We start from the raw sequence: 20,449 nt of genomic DNA on the forward strand, positions 1-20,449 counted from the left end.
TGAGCCATCTCTCAGGCCCTCCTCTAGCTGTTGAGGAGGGTTACTACAATCCCTTTCTGCTCTTATGTCTTGTTGAGAACAAGGTTCAGCAAACTATAACCTTTGCCAAATTTTTGTTGTCTAGGGGCTAGCAATATTTACATTTCTGGCTAACCTTGAACTCTAGGTTGTCCACCTGCCTCAGCTTTCTGGGTACTTATTCCATGCATCCTGAGTTGCATGTTACAGATGTGCAACTCCAGCTCAGTATTTATAATTTTAATCTTTTGGAAAAATAAAAAGAATATTTTATATCATGTGAAATGATAAAAGAAATTTAAAGTTTAGTGTTCATAAGGAAAAAAACAAAATTGGAATATAGCCATGCCTGTTAATTTACAGATTTTGTATGGCTGCTTTCACACTTAAAAATGACAGTTGAAAAATTGTGACAGAGATCATATGGCTCACAAAGTCTAAAATATTTACTGTATGTCCTCTTTAAAACAAACAAACAAACAAACAAACAAACAACCTCAAAGTAGATTTAGAGACTTGTAAATAGACTCAGAGAGGTTCTAATGCAATGGTCTTGATTTAAGAGCAAGAAAATGTATTCTTTGTTTCAGTTTGTATGAAATGTTCAGTGTATATAAATAAAGCTCTGGCCGAGGAGAAGCCAACATCAGACTCTAGTGCTGCTCTACCCTGTGCCTCCTCTGTGAAATCTAGACTGTAAATCCATGAAATCTAGGCTGCAATGAGACTTTGCATGTTTACCTGTGAACTATATGCGTGCATTGTGCCCAGCGTGCATTGGGCCCCGAGGAGGCCAGAGGAGGTGTCACATCCCCTGGATCTGCATGGGGTTATAGATAGTTGTGAGTCTCCTTGTGGGTGCTGGGTATTTGAACCTGAGTCCTCTGAAAGAGCAGCCAGAGCTCTTAATGGCTGAGTTATCTCTCCAGCCCTGTGATAGCTTTTTTTTTTTTTTTTTTTAAAACAACAAAGTAATGGACTGTTTATTCTCTCAGTTCTTCCTAATTCAGTCTTCACTTTGCCCTCAGGGAACAGTCATTTGAGATAGTGGAGTTAGAGCATCCTAATGGTTCAGTTACCTCTGACAAATGTTCAATATCTAGATTGCGGTATTGATATTTTGTACTGTAAGCAAAGGAAACAAGCTTAATATTCCTACAAGTCTTTCTCTTGGCTAGCCCAGTGCTCTGTTAATGTCATATGAGAAGCAAGGATGAGATATTCATCCGTAGAAGGCACAAACTCAAGCAGCATTGCTGGGGATGGCTGTAGCTTTCTTCTGTCAGTACATCTTGGCTAGTTTGGTCCTGAGGTACAGTGCTGTTCTCCTATTTCACTTTTCAGTGTGTTTACAACTGAGGCTGTGCTCAGCCTGTACGGATTCACACTGGATTGTGTTTGCATTTGTTGAAAAGATAAAAATATCTAAGAAGAGGGTGGGCAAGAGAGCTTAGTGGGTAAAAGTACTTGTAAAGTCTGATGATCTGAGTTCAATTCCCAGAACCCACATTAAGGTGGAAGGAGAGAAGCAAGTCTATCCTGTAAGTTGTCTTCTGATCCCCTTCCTTCTAGTTAAACAACACAGAAGAAGAAAGGCTTTTGAAGGTACAAGGTTGGCCAATTATCTAGTGTAGTTATCCTGAGAGTCTCTCTTTTTCTGGCATTTTAATTGGTAGCCTTGTCATTTGATTCCTGTACTTTACAGACAAGAGTTTTGAGCTCTGGCTGTTTATGAGAAATTGAGGCTTGAGTACTGCTTGTCCACTAACAAAGAAATAGTGAAATGTTGCTTTTGGCCCTCATTTAATGGGTCAGAGTGTTTATTATGGCCTGGAGCCAAACTCAATTATTGTATTGTAAAAGGACTCTGAATAATCTCCAATTAGCAAGCATAATGGCTCTTAGCATTAATAAAAACATTTAAACACTTTTGCCACTGGGTTACTATTTCAGATTTTGGCACCAGTAATCAATTAAAAGGAAAAAAAGGCCTACGTTGTAGGTTAGTCCTGGTTCAACTCTAACAGCTAGTTTTAGCCAGGTTAACTGTGTTTGTACACGCACACGTGCACACTCGCACATGCGTATTCTGGTGCTATACACCTGGGCTGCAGGTGGAAGCCAGAGGTTGATGTTGGATATTTTCCTTAGTACTTGACACCTTACTTTTTGGTGCAGGATCTTTTTGCTAAATTTGGAGCTCACTGATTGCCTAGATGGTTGACCAGGGTACCCTGGGATACCTTCTGTCTTTGTAAGACATGTGCTGCTGCTATCAGCTTTAATGTGAATGCCAGGGACCCTTAGCCTTCTACTGAATTGGTATTTCCTAAGTGAATAACAGTTAAGGAGACCAAACCCAAATGAACCTGACTGACATTGCCAAAGGAAAGAAACCAGGACAGTTGTCTATCAGTTAGACTGCGTCCTGAGATCCTATATTCTATTAACTCATTGTTAACCTCAAGTTTTCCTGTTCTTGCCATGCCATAGATTTTTATAGACTTATAGGGTCATGAGAGATACCTTCAGGAAGTGTCAGACATTATTGGAACCCACTTTGTCATGTAGCGAGACAGTAATAGAGAGCAGCTTCTATTCTTTCTGCTGGGATTCTTCCAGTTAGGATTAGAGCATGTAAATGAATGCCACAATCTGAGGGACTTTTGGCAAATCAATTAACCCCTTGAAAAATGAGAAAGTATGTTGTATCTACCTTCTCTAGCTGTTACAAAGATTTAAACTTAAAGCATATGCTATATTAAAGTTTTATGTATTCATTCATTCATTCATTCATTCATTCATTCATTCATTCATATTTTCTTTCCTTTTTTTTCCCCATGAGACGCGGGAGAAGACAAACGGGATTCGAACGCGGGGGTAGAGAGAGAGCGCGCTAAGAGGGCCCTACGCCCTCTGCAGGCCGGCGCCTTACGCACTGCGCCACCGCCGGTTCCATTCAGATTTTCAAGACAAGTTTCTCTGTGTGGTCCTGGCTGTTCTTGAACTCAGTCAGGCTGGCCTTGAATTTAGGTATCCGCCTGCTTCTGCCTCCCAAGTGCTGGGATTAAAGAAATGTACCACCACTGCCTGGCAAAATTTATTTATTTATATTTTTGTGCGTGCCTTGTAACCCTAGGAGTAAAGAGGTTGAGGCAGAAAAATATCCACAAATGTGATGGCCAACATAGCCAGTTTTTGGTCAGCTAGGGCTTCATTGCAAGACCCTGTCTCAAAACAAACATCCCCCCTCCAAAAAAAAAAGCGCACGCACACACACACACACACACACACACACACACACACACACACACACTCATACACACATGTTTTAAAGGAAAAAGCCCTGAAATCACCAATGAGTAGTGTAAGGATAGAAAGAAAAACACAGGGACTAAACAGTGGTGTCTGTTACCCACCAGGCCTAGTCAGCCTCTTGGCACTGGGTTACTATTTCAGATTTTGGCACCAGTAATTATTAAAGGAAAAAAAAAGCCTACATTGTAGGTAGTCCTGGTTCAACTTTAAAAGCTAGTTGAAACCAGGTTAACTCTGTGTGTGTATGTGTGTGTGTGTGTGTGTGTGTGTGTGTGTGTATACTTGCACACTCAGACATGTACACACACATATGTATATTTCTGTGTTGTTTACCCTAGGCAAAGAGAGAGCTTATTTTTCCCATTTATTGAGATGGAGACTGAGACTTAAAGACAAGCCTAGGACACAGAATTAGAAAACACAGTGAAGTAAGGTTTGACTCTGTCACTCCAAAGCCAGAGTTGTCTTCTACTCCACAGTACCTTCCAGGATGGGTGTAGAACGTAGTCTTTCTAATGTGGAAATAGATTGTTTCAAAATTCTCTTACAAATGGCTGTTTGGAGTTATTTTTCTACACAGAAAAAAATGTTTTGGTGGTAGTTACAGGTCTAGGCTCATTTATGAAGGCTACAATGTTATTTAAATTCTGCATATTTGTGAACTTAAAACTGTTAAGGAAAAATGTGTTTGTAATTCTAGCTAATAAAACAGAAAAAACCCCACACATTTTAAGTTTTGTGGAAGACTTTTGAGAAAAGTAGGTTTGATTAGAAGTCGGCAGTGAGGAAAGTAGAGATTGGATTTTGGTGTGGTCTCTGGGCAGTTTAAAGGCCTTAGGCATGAATGGCATGTTCACACCTATTACTTCCCTCTCCTTGATCATGCTTACGACATGACAGATGATGATGTCACCCTAACTTCTTCCAGCAATGTTTAACTTTTCTACTTTCATATTCTTATTGTTTTTTAGTGGCATGTGGGACCCTAACTGGTCATCTTAATACAGTTGTAGACTGTTAGAGTTTCTAGGTCTATTGAAGAAGAAATGAAAATAAAAGAAAGTTTTTCTTGTACAGAAATCAGGAGTAGTGAAGGAATTAGAGAGTAAGTGTGGGCAGATAAGACGTTAGTAGAGTTAAATACTAACAGGCTCAGCTCCTGGCTTTAATTTTGTTCCTGTTTCAGTGAGCAGTTTTTTTTTTTTTTTTCTGAGTTCTTATTCTATGCCAGTCACTGTGTCATGGCTATGAAGGAAAAACCATTCTTAGACCTGAACTCACAGTTTTTCTAAGGAATTTGCACCATACTTGATACATTTATTAAAAAATAGCATTCAGGTCATCCAAAGATCTTTCCTTCCTCATCAGTATTTATGAGTATGCAATAATCACTTAATTATATGGGGATGCTTCTGAGTTCGCCTTATTTAAGTAGTCTTTTTAATACCAAAAACCAAACCAAACCAACCCCCTGACCCCCCAAAAAAACTTTTTTAAATTTTCCTATAGATAGTGCTTGATTTATTATCATTAGAGGTAGGACTAAGCTTGGGACTTGGGGATCTAAAATTCACCTAGGTATGTGTGTTTGAAATCAGCATGAAAACCACTTTAGTATTTGGTTGGCCTCTAACTTTCTTAAGAGAAATTATCATTGCAAATCTCATTGCTCTTCCTTTCTTCCCTTCCTTTCTCCCTTTCTCCCTTTCTCCCTCCCTCCCTCTCTCCCTCCCTTTCTCTCTTCCTCCCTCCCTTCCTCTCTCTTTCCCTCCCTCTCCCTCTTTTTCTTCTGGGAATTGAATGCATGGTCTTGCACATGCTAGGCAGGTACTCCACCACCAAGCTATATCTCCAGATCCAGAGCTTCATTTCTAAAATGAGATATCTGGAATAGACTGCTGTATTCTTCCTCATCCTACAATTCCCAATTCATGAAGTGGAAGGGGGCCTAGTTTGTATTTCTTTGAGGGATTTGGGAAGAAAGTGGGTGGTGAGGAAGATACAGGCATGTACTTATGGTCTATTTTCCTGTTAAGTTGGTGGCTGTCTAGAAGACAGCTGTAAGTGGTTGTAAAGCCTATGGAAGAATTTTGAGTTGAGAGGGAGGATGAAGTACTTGCACATGGAAGGAAGCCTTTGCACTTTGGAAGCCTATTCAGTGTCTTCTTAAATAGGGTCTAGTGAACCAGGCTCCTCTGCTAACATTTATCCAGCCTTAATCAACGCATGCAATCTCAGTTGTTGGCTAGAACAAACAGCTGCTGCCCAGCTACAGGAAGCTATGGTGCTGGATGAGCTTGCTTGATGTTAGAAGTTGCTATTAACATGGTTCACCTGCCATTTGGCTCACATGAGTGTGTTCTTATTTGTGCACATATACATTAGTTTATTGAAATTTGTTACAAGTGGAAACTTTGAGCACTAACAGTTTCTTACAATTTTTAAGTTGTTATGTGCCAAAGTATGGTATTCCAGCCTGGATTTAGACCTACAATCCTCTTGTCTTAACTTCCCTTGTACTAAGATTATAGGCATGTACCATCATGCCTGGCTAGCACTTTGGAATTTCCTAATTATGAAGGCAATACATATTCTTGATCCCTTCCCCCTATCGGAATGTACCAAAAAGAATTAATAAGGAAATAAGTCATCTGAAATTCTGTTTTTCATGATCTGTCTTTGTCTAACCAGTTTTCTTTTTTTCTGTTTAGATACATAATTGGGGGACAATAGAAGGTTTCATCATTGGGGAAATAGGCATTTTGAATAAAGTCCATGCTATTAGGGAACTAGTCTAATTCACTGTACTAATTAACATTTAATCATTAGAAAACACAACTGCTGCCTGCTGCAGCCGTGTGGTCAGTGAGTGAATCACGACAGCTATAGGACACTAAGGAGTTAAGAGGCCTGGGGTAAGTAATGTAGGCCTAACAAGTTACTGCGATCTCCAGTTTATTGTCATGTGGAAATATGACTTAACATAATCAGATTTTCACAGTTTTCAAGGAAGCCTGCAGGTCTGAATTACTTGTTAATGTGAAAAATTTCCCATTGTTTAGAGGCTATTTCAGCCCATAGTATTGTGTACAGGACTTTTTATGACGTGGCTTTTTGGTGGTTTTGTAATTTCCTAACCTTTTCACATTTCTTCTCTGCTCAGTACCCCATGTTTCTACCATGTAGATCTGTGCTTTCTATACTGGCTATGGTTTCATGTATGATACCCCGGTGACTGGAAAACCCTCTTTTCTGTTTTCCTGGAGAATGGTCAGTTGGCCTGAACTCCTTTTCTCTCTGCTGTTTTAATAAGTCATGGAAACCTGCATGTAACCCTAGTGGAGCACAGTTTTTGCTTAAGCATTTGTGTTGTCTAAGAAGGTCATGGGTAGATTCACTTAACTTGTATCCCATGGCGACGGACACAGTGCTTATCTTATAGGAAGTGCTTAGTAAGTGCTTGATTCAATGAATGACTAAGTTGGAGAGCATAGTGAATTACAGTCCTAGTTTTTCTGGATGTATGACTTTTAAACACCTGATGGGCTTACCAGTTAGGAATGATTGTCAAAGGTTATCAGTGAAGGCTTTGGGTGAAAAGCAAATCTATCTTCATTATAACAGTGCTGATGGTAGGTCACAAATGTTATTATCAAAAGGCCTGAGCCTGGCCTTGGGTACATTAATGTTACGATGACTTTTCTGTATAGTGGGTTGCTCAGGCTAACAATGCCGTTAAAGTCTGATCTTAATTGGTTAATCATAAATGGTTACCCTTGTAGACTGTGGCAGTGTAAAGGCATAGATTCAGATCCTATTGTCTAGCTGAGTGTGATGGTGCACACCCTTAATCCTAGCACTCCAAAGGTAGAGGGCGGGGCATCCCTGTGATATCAAGATCATGCTGGTCTCAAGGCTACTCAAATCTATTTAGAGATGTCTAGGCCAGCCAGAACTACTTAGTGAGACCTTGTATTTAAAAGAAAGGAAGGAAGGAAGGAAGGAAGGAAGGAAGGAAGGAAGAAAAGAAAAAGAAAGAAAACTTATTGTTTAAACATGGTCTCACTTTACAGCCTGGCCTGGATTTTACCTCACAGTCCTCCTGCCTCGTTAAAGACAATGAGCGTTACAGCATGCACCACCATGTCTGCCACCTTGCCACCTTTTGTAAAGCCCTGTTGCCACCACTTATACTATACAAACGTGATACAAATCCTCTCTGCTGTGTTTTGTCTTAACCATTTTCTTACATTTAGTGTGGCTAAGGGAGACATCTATTAACATATTTTTTAGTCTAGGTAGTAACTTGGCTAGCGCCTCCCCCACTCCCCTTTTCCCCTGGAAAGAAAACAATCATTCTACATTTTTGAACTTGAGTAGTTGTGATGAAAAGATTAATAATAGCAATAGCAGAAGACAAAAGCCTTCTTATATAGAATTTTTGATTTGAAAGTCACTGTATTGAACAAAAGATATTTAAATTAACTACAGAGCAAAGAGCCTTCAGAAGAAACAAGGCTTCCTGCCAAGTCCCCTGAAGCCGCCCCAAGGGCTGTTTCTCATTCACTGCCACTATTTCAGTTTATATGACCAAGGATGTGTTCTTTCTTTTTCTCTTCCTACCACCTAGGTGACACATAGTTGGCAGGGAGCACTTGATTATTGGATTGAATATAAATCAGGTCTTAAGAGCAATGGCTAGTAGTGAACAAATCTGAATACTACAGAGCAATTGAATTGAAATTTAGCAATGATAAATGATTTAAAACAGTGACCAGACAACTTGCTCAGAACCTCATGTAATTAAGGACCATTTGTTAATATTTTCTTTGTTTTTAAATTTTAAAAATTATTTTTAATTGTAGGTATGTGTCTGTATGTGGATAAGTGCACACAAGTGCAGGTGTGCATAGAGGCCAGATGTGTCGGAAGCTCCTGGAGCTGGAGTTAGAAATGGTTGTGAGCCACTGGATACGGCTACTGAGAATTGAACTCAGGTCTTCTGAAAGAACAGCAATTTTATACTTAACTGCTGTGCCATCTTTCAAGATCCTGAATTTGTTTTTCAATAGAAAATTTCTGTTTATTTGCTTTCATGTATAAGAATTACAGTAGTATTGCTATAATTTATTGTAATATATTTGGTTAATTACATTGCAGTCCAAAAATAATTCATTCACTTTAATATTTTTTGTTTGTTATTAATGTTATTAGAGTTCATCAAAAGTTTACCGACTTTATTGCAACATTTTAACACTTTAATTAAAGTCTTTTTATTATTATTGTGTGTGTGTGTGTATGTGAGCTAGAGGCCAGAAGAGGGAATTGGAGCCTCTGAACTGGAATCATAGGTAGCTGTGAAACTGTTGATAAACATACTGGAATGTGGACTTGGGTCCTTTGGATGAGCAGACGGCACTCTTAATCACTGAGCCATCACCTCATCCCTCATCACTCTTCTAAAGTAGTTAGATAACGTATCGCATCTGAGGTCACAGCTGTTTATTAGCTAACCTGGAACAACAAATGCAGTACCAGATTCTATCATGTATCAGCCGTCAGCTTTACAGGCCAGGTGTTTTGGTGATGTGGTGCTGCACAGGTGTAAGACACATTACTGACCTATTGGGAATAGTAAACCTTCTAACACTGAACTTATAACACTGAACATTAATCTTCTAAAACAGCTTATCTCCCGACCCTTTCTATTAACTCATTCTTCGGCTACTCATCAACCTTTTTTTTTTTTTTTTTTTTTTAAATGTCTTTACTAAATGACTTCTTCACAAGAGAAAGAGCTAGACCTGGAACTTAGTGTTGTAGGTGGAGAAGCAAAGGATTACATAGCTCAGTCAGAAAAAGTGAGCACAGGAAAGGGCTCAGGCTGATGGGTTTGAGTATATGCTTTGCTGAATCAGAAGCACAGGCTGCAGTGGCTTCAGCTAAGGAAATGGTCTAGAAAGGACAGTTAGGCTACCTTGACCTGCAGGTCTGCTGAAGGGCTGTCATCCTCTGTTGTACTTATGGACAGTTCAGTGTTTATTGCTTAAGTGTCATAGCATCCAGAGTGTCCACAGAAGCCAGTTTCTAAGGGTATAAAGGACCAGAGTGATTTCTACTGGTTTGTAAACAACTGATAAAGTGCAGGCAAACCAGAGACAAAACTTTAGGTTTTGAAGCCACCAAGCAAGAGATGACAAGAAATACATTTCCTCAAGTCTCCCCATGACCATAGAGAGTAGAGAGTGTCTATAGTACTTATGTTTTATAAATGAAAATACAACAAAACAAACAAGGAGACTAGTTCATTAGATCCTGTGTTAACTGATAGGAGTCTGCAGTAGTTTATAGGTAGAATAGGTTTATGTTTTTGACCCAGGATCTCACTGTGTTATTCAGGGTGGCCTAGAACTTGCAATCTGGTCTCCTGAGTAGCATGGTCACTAGGCTTGGATCTTCAGGGCTAGAGTTTTCTCCTTGGCTTCAAAGTCTTGGCTCTAGTATTATTTCTTTAGAACAAAGTGTTTTGTCTGCTTTTATTTATTTATTTTTAAAATTTCACCTTATGTTTATGAGTGTTTTGCCTGTGTGTGTACACCTGTGTGCCATGCCTCTGCCTCCTGAGTGTTCCACCACTCCTGGGTTATGCCATGCTGAGGATCAAACCTGGGGCTTCCCACATGCTTGGCCAGCGCTCTGCCTTCCTGCATGCTAAGCAAGCACTCTACCAACTGAGCCTCAGCTTCAGCTCTTTCTGTGCAACCTTACTAGAATATAGTTTCCATAGTGGCAGGAAACTTACTATTTGCTTCATCTTTAGTACCTAGAGGAGTGTCTGACATGTGGGTCAAAACACTGAACAACCAACCATCCCTTTCTAAAGGAGATTTGAGAGGAACTTATTTCTTCCTCCTTTGTTTCTTGTTTCTCCATCCCCCTGCTCCCTATGTATACTTTAAAGGACTCTTCCTGTTTCTTAATTGTGAATATTCTTTTAAGTCCATTGTTCTTAGTATGAACTGGTGACTTCATGCCTGAACTTCGTCCTTTACTTCATGAAATCATGGCCCACATCTTTTTGAATGGTTGGTTTCAGCCAGCAAACATAGTGAACAATACATCTGGAAATATTCTGTCATATTTTATCTGAGAAACTCTTAAAGCAGCTGCTGATTTGAAAGGCTTTTATTATGCTACAGACAGTCTATTGTCTGTGGAAGTGCTGGCTCTTACACAGCGCTGTGTGTTGCTCTTTCTGAGCTATTAACTTGATAAAAAAAAACTTGTCTTCAGTAATTTATGCGTGGCTTGCATTGCCTAAGAATATTGTAGCTTTTTCTTTAGCTGATTTATTGTGCATTTAGGGATTTTTCTTGCTCACCTTTTTCTTTAAACCCAAATCAAAAGTTAAATGGCTAAGTAGGATTAAGATGCTACCTAACCTGAGCTTAAGAACTTTTACATTTCTGCTTCGTAAAGTGGTTTAACCCCATGACTGAGCTAACCTAAGTAGATTTATACTGATAAAGTGGGTGAATTTCACTGCTTACAGTGTTGCCTCTTGAAGTCGTTTCTCAGCTTTTGGTAATATCAGGTGTATAGTTCATCTCTTTGGCATATTAGATAGTTAGGATACAAGGGGATAATAATGGACATCTAACCCTTGCCCAGGAATGATTTTTGAAAAGAATGAGGAAGATTATAATTTGTGGTATAATAAATATACAAGTACTTATACCATCCAGTTAGTATGACTTAATATTTTTCCGTTTATTTATTTATTCACTTTACTTCTTGATCACAGCCCCCCTCTCCTCCCAATATCTTTCTCACCCAGCCCCTTTCCTCCTCCCTACCCCCCTTCTCTTCTGAGAAGGGGAAGCCCCCCTGGTTAACAACCCACCCTGGCATATCAACTCACTGCAGGGCTGGGGACATCTCTCACTAAAGCCAGACAAGGCAGCCCAGTTAGAAGAACAAGATCCACAGGTAGGCAACAGAATCAGGTATAGTTATCCCCCTGTCCCCTGACTGCCCCAGTTGGCGGACCTACATGAACATCAAGCTGCACATCTGCTACACGTGTGTGTGTGTGTGTGTGTGTGTGTGTGTGTGTGTGTGTGTAGGGGGTGGGTGACTAGGTCCAGACCATATTTTGACAATTTTAGGGATGCTGGGGATGATAAGTTTTATTTACTTATTCGAGTCTTATGTATTATTAGTTACTATTTGTGATGTGTGTGCGTGTGCATGCACATATGCATGTGCATGCATGTGGAGGCCAGAGGTCATGTCTGGTGGTGTTCTCAAGGAGCTGTCTACCTTATTTTTTGATCCATGGTCTCTCATTGGGATTGGAAGTTTCCCAGTTATTCTAGACTAGCGGCCTGTCTCCACATTCCCAGCACTGGGATCATAAGCATGTGCTACCACACCTGGCTTTTTCACATGGGTCCTAGAACTCAAAGTCTGGTTCTCGTGTGTTCAGGTCAAGTACCAACTAAGCTAGCTCTCCAGTCATAGTTTTGTTTTTCTGCATGATGTGTTTTTTGTTTTTTAGATAAAGTTTCACTCTGTAGCTCTCTCCAGTCAGTTTTGTTTTTATGTATCATGTGTTTTGTCTTTTTAGATAGTTTTACTCTGTAGCTCTGGCTTTCCTAGAGTTCAGTGTATAGCCCAGGATGGCTTCAAATCCATGGTGATTTTCTCTCAGCCTCCTAAATGCCAAAATCATATGTGTGAGCCAGCACACTTGGCTTAGTGTTAACAACCTAAATTTATACTTTATAAATTTATATTTTATTTTAAATATTTTTGGGGAGAGCTGGGAATTGAACCCAAGGCCTTGTGTGCACCAGGCCAGTGGAACAGTGAGCTTATAGCTCCAGATCTGTTTTGTGATTTTTAAACTGGTCTGGAGCTCACTCTGTAGCCTGGGTTTTGTATTCCTGTCATCTTCCTGCCTTTGCTTCCTGGTGCTGAGATTGTAGATATGAGCTATCACATCTAGCTATCATTCTTCTAAGTGAAATAATAAGGTCAGAAGACAGCATTGAGTCTTTATAATCATATTGGCCTTCCATTGAATTAAGATGTGCCTTAATTTGCTTAACTGTTTCTGTTAGGTATTTTAAAAGTACTTTGGTTGTTATGAATAACATGGTAGGGAACACTTTTGTGAATATTGTAATTATCACATTTGGTGATACTGCTTGTAAGATCTGGAAAAGTAGGTTATTTTCACATTTACATATATATATACACGTATATACACACACATACATACATGTATATATAAATGTCATACTAAGGCTTCATGTTTTATTGTTTGATTTCTAGTATCAGAGTCAGAATTTCATTAGATATTTTCTTTATCTTTCTACTTCCCCCTGTCCCCACATATATATTTGTGTGCATAATATTTTATATATTCATTTTACTCTAATTAAGTTGTTGAGAGATTTTTTTTTCAGTGTAGCATATGCACATGTATTTTCAATAGGTTTCTCTATTTTTTCACTTTTCTCAGTGACGCCTCCAAGTTCCTTTGAAGAATGTTAACAGCACTGTGTTTTGACTTCATGTTGTTTTCTAATTATTTTGTGAAAACATGATATGGGAACAATTCTTTTTTTTTTTCTTTTTCCTTTTGAGACAAGTTCTCAGGCCTCCTCTGCTGGCTTTGACGTCACTCTGTAAATAAGGAGGACTGCTTCCTTCTCCTAAGGATTGAGGTTACAGCTGTGTGCCGCCATGCCTGGTTTGAGTGATCTTAATAATTGAAATATCCCTCACTTTTCTTTCTAAACTAGATTGTGGAGGGGTTTTGTTTGTTGTTGTTTTGACCAGTACTATATGGGTAATCTATGCTGACTTCAAACTGGTAACAGTCTTGGCTCAGCCTCTTGAGTGATGGGATTGTGGGTATATGCTACCATGCCTGGATTCATTATGTCTTAAACTATGTTTCAGACATGCTTAAATAAAGGTTAGTAACAGTCTGAGAATTTATGTTTGACTCATGCCTTCCTGTTGTAGGTTGGAAAAGAGACCGTTCAGACCACTGAGGATCAGATTTTGAAGAGAGATATGCCACCAGCATTTATTAAGTGAGTAACTAACGGTTTATTACAAAATAGAATGGTATTCTTTATAAAAAGAAAAAGTAAGTAATCCCAAGAGTTACTTCTCTGTGTGTGTGTGTCTTCATATGTATGTGGAGGTCGAAAATAAAATAAATCCTAAAACAAAGAGGACTCCCCCCCCCCCGCCCCCAAACACACACACACACACACACACTTAGATGACTCTTGGTGGTAACTAGGGTAGCAATCCTTTACTCTGGAAACTGGAAATGAAAAAATAATTAAGCTTTTTCTTGCTATTCTTGTAAAAAGTTTATTTCAGAGTAATTTTGTAGCCCTATTTGATGAGGAGAATGTGAACCTGTAAATATGGAAGGAATGATCGAATTAGAAAGTCATCATTGTATATATTTCACTGGAATATTACTCATGGGACAAAAAACTTGGTCTCCATGAGAACATGGGAAAACCAGTGTGTTATGATGAACTGAAAAATACTGAACATTTTATTTAAAAAGTGTATAACTTATTATAATTAACTCCATCGAAATCTTACTGTAGCTTAAAGCCCAAACTAGATGAATGTGGCTGTCAGCTCTGGAGGCAAGGAAATTCTCTACAATTTGAAACACAATGGTTATGTTTTTCTTTCTTTTCTTTAGGTTGTAAGGAAGCAGAAAATAGATGTCTTGGCTGTGAAGGGGAAGGGACTGAGGGAACAGATGGAAGCAATTAATTACATCCTTGGAATTGTTGAGTAGGACATTCTTTGGGGCTATTTGGTTGATGTTTGGATGTTTCCAGGGCATTACTGACCTTCGCTTCCTCTGAAGTCTGTGTTACATGGCTCTGAATAGTGACTGCTTCTTAGGCGGCACAAGAAGGAAATAAGTTTTAGAAACTTACTGTTAGGTTTGCTGACTGTGAGAATGACAAGGCTACAGAAAACAGAAGACTTTTGGCCCATGGGTAGGTTCATATTAAAATCATCTTGTATATATTTAAAGAGCTTTCAGGGAAGGATATGCTATTTCAGGGTATGGAGTAGTCTCAAAGTCAAATTACAGGCTTACTTGTATGACTGGCAATTCAGGGACTATTGAAAAGTGGGTTTAATATTAGTTAAAAGTGACACACAGGTTGAACATTCTTGAACCCCTGGTCCCCCCCCAAAACACTTCAAATCAGAACTATTTCTGATATTAAGCATTTTAGATATGAAATATTCAAACTGAGTTTATATTGTAATTGCCACTGAAGGACTTGCAGTACTCAGGATGTTCCTTCTTAAAGGCTGGGCCCACGACAGGCATCTCTAATCTCAGCATTCAGGAGGCAGAGACAGGCAGGCAGATATCTGTGAGTTCCAGGCTGGCTTGGCCTACAGAGTGAGTTCTTAAACAGCCAGGGTTACATAGTGAGACTCTTGATTCAAAACAAAAAACAAACAAACAAAAACCCAAAACAAAACCAGAGCAAACTCAAAACAATGACATTTTAATACAGAACAAGATTTCCAGGACACAGCAAGGCTTTCTTTTTGTGGGTGGAACAAGTTATCTGGTCTCTGACTGCACTGGAAAATGAGTTCACAATTCACTAAGTTTACCCCAAGATTTGAATCATAGCCACACTGCTTGACAGTTGCCATAGAAACTGATCCTCATAAACTTTAGGAGAGCAGTCGCCATGATGGGCTATTAAAATATTAGACTTACTTCCAGAGAAGTGATTTGTCCTTTAGAAATTGTTAGCAGGTATGGCGGCTCTGTCATTCCGTGTTTACATTTTTATTTTCATCAATCATCATCAGTTAGCTGAGCATTAACTAATATTTATATGTAATTGATTGATGAATGGCCTAGACACACTCAGTGGTTAATTATTTATTGCTCTATTTGTCTAGCATGCTCATTGCTACATAGCAGTTAACAGTATATAGTGAAAAATAGGCTGTGAAAGGTATTATACATAGTTTATTAATAGTAATAAACTACAAAATTTACTAATACTTTACTTTTAAAGAAACTGAGGGCTGAGGAGATGGCTTAGAGCATGGCTGCTCTCCTAAAGGACCTGAATTTGGTTCCCAGAACCCACACTGTAGCACACAGCCATCTATACATCCACTTCAGGGCATTAGAGCCTCTTCTGGCCCCCACAGGTACCAGGCAGCGTATGCATACACTGCACAGACTACATGCTGACAAAACACCCACACATGTAAGATTAAGGGAAAAAAATTAAAGTAAATGCACTAAAACTGACCAAGAGGTAGGAGCGGGTGTTGTTGGAAAGATAAAAATGGAGACTATTCTGTCACACATCCCTCATCACTGCTTACTGTTGTTGTTTTTCTTATCCTTCACTGTAGTGTAGTAGAGTATTTTGCTTTTTATTATATTTGTTTTTGTTTTTACTAGAAGAGGAATGAGTGGAATTATAGCTATTATGCCTGGGAATTGCACATAGTTCCAGACACACACACGGGGCGTGTTGGGGTATGTCATATATAGGAACTGTCTTTGTCTTTCTTTTCAAACAGCAGCCTCACACTCAGTCAGCTCATCTGACTTCAAACTCAAGACCCTTTGCCTGCGCTTCCTGCGCTTGTTGGATTACAGGTTTCTTTTCCTATGTATCCCAGAGAAACAAAAGGTGGAGATATTTTGAGAAGTGTCAAGTTCAGGAGCTGTGATACAAATGGACTTTATAAGAGCTGTCAGAGTAGGCGTGAAGCGTAGAAGGGGGTGTCATGTTCAGTGTGCAACTTGGGAGAATAGAGGAGAGAAGGCTACACTGGATGTAATAAGAGGTGGATATAAGTCATGGAGGTGCATGAGGAGAGGGCTGGTAATGGAGGAGGTGGCAGGAAAGTAAGCCTAGTGCGGTAGGGTAGTTTGGGCCCAGGGATGAAAGTCCTTGAAAGCCTGGCTGGGGAATTTTGAGCTGGCAGGAAAGAAGTTTTATAGTTTTTGAGCCACGGGATGACAGCATGAAAGTGCTTTTTCAGCAAGGCTCATAACCAGATTCAGAATGGATAATATGTGTCAATGCTAAAATGAAGAGTAAGTTGTGTGTCAAACTGGCCAGCTTCATTTTCTGTCAGTGTAGACTTTGATTCCTTTGATTCATATTGATTCTTTTCAGGGGAGAAATGTTTTTGATGAATTGTTTGAATTTTTCTTGGGAAAAAATTGCCTTTGTAGTATACTGTGGAACCTCATTCTTTTTTTTTTTAGTTGCTGCTGCCTCCTCCTCCCCTCCCTCCCTCCCTCCCTCCCTCCCTCCCTCCATCCCTCCCTCCCTCCCTTCTTTCCTTCCTTCCTTCCTTCTTCTCCTTCCTCCTTCTTCTTCTTTCTTCTTCTTTTTAGACAGGGTTTCCCTTTGTAGCCTTGGCTGTCCTGAACTCCTTTTGTAGATCACGCTGGCCTCACACAGAGATCCACCTGCCTCTGCCTCTGGAGTGGGAAGTGCATTCTTATTTCTTGGCCCCATCTAAGGCTGTTTAGTGCCCCCCAGGGTTCTCAGGCTATTGCTTGTCCTGTGCATGAATTCCCAGTAAGGAGCAGAATGCGTGTTTTCAGCTGGCAGGCAAATGCTGTTGCACAAGGACTGGAACGCGTTACCTTTTGCCTCATTGCTGCTCTCAACAGCTTGCTGGGAGCTGTCAAAGCTCTGGTTGATTTGCCAGCTTGGATTGTTTCTGAAGCATGTTGGGCTATCTAGGCCTGCTGAATAAAACAATGTTCTGAGAGTGCCGTGTGAGAGAGAGCTCTGTGTTCCACCCATTCATTGTTTCCCTGGGGAAGCACCTTGTTCTCACCCTTGTTAAATGCTCTCAGTTAAGCATCATTTTGGCACATACCTGTACGATTTTAACATAGTTTATATTAATGTATAACAAAAACATTTTAAAGGTATTAAAAATACTTAGATCTAATTTAGGTCTTTTTGGCCTAAGGTAAATAGTGTTTTATTTTATATTATCAGCACTTATAATTAGCTTTTGTATTCTTTTGATCTTAAGCACACAAACAATTGTCTTGTGATTTGTATTTTGTTTGTTTGTTTGTTTGTTTTTTGTTTTTTTGAGACAGGGTTTCTCTGTATAGTCCTGGCTGTCCTGGAACTCACTCTGTAGACCAGGCTGGCCTCAAACTCAGAAATCTGCCTGCCTCTGCCTCCCAAGTGCTGGGATTAAAGGCATGTGCCACCACTGTCCGGCGTGATTTGTATTTTTAAACCTACTTGTTGCTTAACGTGCATAGAATTTTTGATTTTTAGAATTTTTTTTAAAAAATTATATCATAAAATGCCATTTGTTTGCCTGGGGCTAAATGTATGTTTTTGATGTTTCAGGGTGGCTTGTTTTATTTTTTGTTGTTGTTTTGTTTGGTTTTTAACTTGAGATTTTTGTGATTTTTGTGATCTTTTCCATTGCTATTTTAAGAAGACTTTTGTCTCTTCAGCGGATGGCCAAGTTTTGTGAGATAATGCTGCCTCACTGCATTTTTGACCCAGAGCAAGCACTCTTGATTTTAAATAGCTCCCCTTTGGACTTGTCCCCTTTGGACAGTATATGGTATGGCTGTATACTGCTGTTTTGGATTGACATCTTTTAAAATGAGTTGAGTCTTCTCAGTAATTAGTGGAGTCAGCTTATTAATTTGCAGATGGGGTCTAAATAGACTGACGGGTTAAATCTGGCTTACTTTATGTACCCTACATAATTGAGAAATGAACAAATAAAACACTAGACTTGTGTCACTTGTGTTCCATTGTCTACAGAATAATTACAAGATTGAGAAGAACTCAGAGGGCCCAGGGAGATCACATATATGTTACTGGGATGTATATACATATATTATTACCATGTATGCTGGCTAGTCTTATATCAACTTGACACATAAACTATAGTTTCTGAAAGAAGGAAACTTATTGAGAATGCTTTCATAATATCTGGCTGTAAGGCATTTTCTTAATTAGTAATTGATGGGAGAGGGCCCAGCCCATTGTTGATAGTGTCTCCTTGGGCTGGTGGTCCTGGGTTCTATAAGAAAGCAGGCTGAGCAAGCCATGAGAGCAAGCCAAAAAGGATGCACCCTCTATAGCTTCTTCAACTTTTGCCTGTTCCTGTCCTGATTTCCTTCAGCAATGAGCAACAATGTGGATTTGTCCTCCACAACTTGCTATTTAGTCATGGTTTTTGTAGCAGCAATAAAACCCTGACTAAGACACCATGTAATTCTGAGAATGTCAATGTTAAGATTCTGCCCATTTAAAATAAACCCTTGCTTTTGAGGCAGAGTCTCACGTGGCCTAAGTTAACTTTGAGCTGCATATGTAGCCAAAGCTGGCCTAAAATTCTGATCCCAAGATTGCAGGTGTGTACCACCAGTAATAAACTCATTGTATAGATAAAAAGACTATTCCTTGACTCACTCAAGATCACCCTGTTACTTTCTTATTGTGGATTTCATGGTTTCTAAAGGCATATCTTATTTTATAGTCTGATTTTCCAGAAAGAAGTGTGACCCACCATTTACTTTTGGACTGTAATAACTTGTTTTGCTTTGAGAGACGGTCTCACTATGTAGACCAGGCTGCCTTTAAATTTAAATTCACCTGCCTCTGGCTCCTGAAATGAGGGATTAAAGTTATGTACTGCTTTTAGAAGATAACAGTTTAGTGTCAAGTCTTGGGGCCTCCCCTGGGCCTGTTGTTGGACCTTCTTTTCCTTAGGCTTCTCTACATTTCTATCCCTGTAGTTTTTTTCAGACAGGAACAATTATGGGTCAGAGTTTTGACTGTGGGCTGTCAACCCCATCCCTCACTTGATGCCCTGTCTTCCTGCTGGAGATGGGCTCTACAAGTTCCCTCTCCCCAATGTAGGGCATTTCATTTAAGGTCTTTCCCTTTGAGTCCTGAGAGTCTTTCACCTCTCAGGTCTCTGGTACAGTCTGGAGGGTTCCCCCAGCCTCTTATCTCCCTAGGTTACCTGTTTCCATTCTTTCTGCTGGCCCTTAGGAATTTCAGTCCTTTTCTCCCACCCAATACCAGATCATGTTCCCCTCTCTGCCCCCCACCCCTTTTCCTTGGCTTCCCCCCACCCCACCCCACCCCCCCGCACGCCTTGTGGTTTTCTGAGGCTTCTGAAGTGCTCACAAAAAGGGACCTATCTTGACTGCCCTCCAAAAGACTCAACGAGCAGCTGAAAGAGTCAGAAGCAGATACTTGCACCCAATCAATGGACAGAAGCTGCTGATCCCATGGTTGAATTAGGGGAAAGCTGGAAGAAGCTGAGGAGGATGGCAACCCTGTAGGAGGACCAGCATTCTCAATTAATCCAGACCCCCAAGATCTCTCAGACACTGGAACACCAACCAGGCAGCATACTACACCAGATGATAATGAGGCCCCCAATACACATACAGCAGAGGACTGCCAGGTCTGGGTTTAGTCAGAGAAGATGCACCTAACCCTCAGGAGACTGGAGGCACCAGGGAATTTAGAGATCTGGTGGGGTGGGGACATTCTCGTGGAGACAGGGGTGCTGGGGAGGAGGTATGGAATGTGGAACAGTCCAAGGGTGGGCTGGGAGGGTAATGAAATCTGGAGTTTAAAATAAATAAATAGGTAAATAAGATTTTTTTTAAAAAAAAGGTAACAGTTTATTCTTTCCCTAAGTGTTTCAAAAAAAAAAAAAAAAAAAAAAAACAGAAAAGTACAGATATAATTTGTGATGTATTTCACTGTCTTAATAATTCTTGTTTATTTATTATGTGTCTGTGTATGTGGTTGAGGTATATGTGAGGGTACAGGCATGTGCTTGCTGTGATGTGGGTGTGAAGTCAGAGGATAACTTCCAGGACTTGGTTTTCTCTGCTATTCAGGCAGGGTCTCCTTTTGTTTCTGTCCTGCTGCTGCTCTTGTGAGCTTTGGGTGATTCTTCTGATGCAAGCTGCACCTCATCTAGCTCTTGCAGGTTCCAAGGCTATAGCTCAGGCTGCTAGGCTTGCATAGCA

General features: G+C 39.9%; 1 protein-coding gene across 2 annotated transcripts in view; it reads left to right on the forward strand.

Moving 5' to 3' along the window:
* Window positions 1-20,449, forward strand: part of Vcl (vinculin) — a 96,278-nt gene that overhangs the window by 16,848 nt on the left and 58,981 nt on the right. For both annotated transcript variants that reach the window (XM_034497478.2, XM_034497479.2), the window contains exon 2: window positions 13,375-13,445. In XM_034497478.2, the coding sequence (XP_034353369.1) occupies window positions 13,375-13,445 (71 nt within the window). The remainder of the gene's footprint in view (window positions 1-13,374; window positions 13,446-20,449) is intronic.

Source organism: Arvicanthis niloticus, chromosome 3, assembly GCF_011762505.2.
Source record: "Arvicanthis niloticus isolate mArvNil1 chromosome 3, mArvNil1.pat.X, whole genome shotgun sequence".
In the NCBI taxonomy this organism is placed as follows: Eukaryota; Metazoa; Chordata; class Mammalia; order Rodentia; family Muridae; genus Arvicanthis; species Arvicanthis niloticus.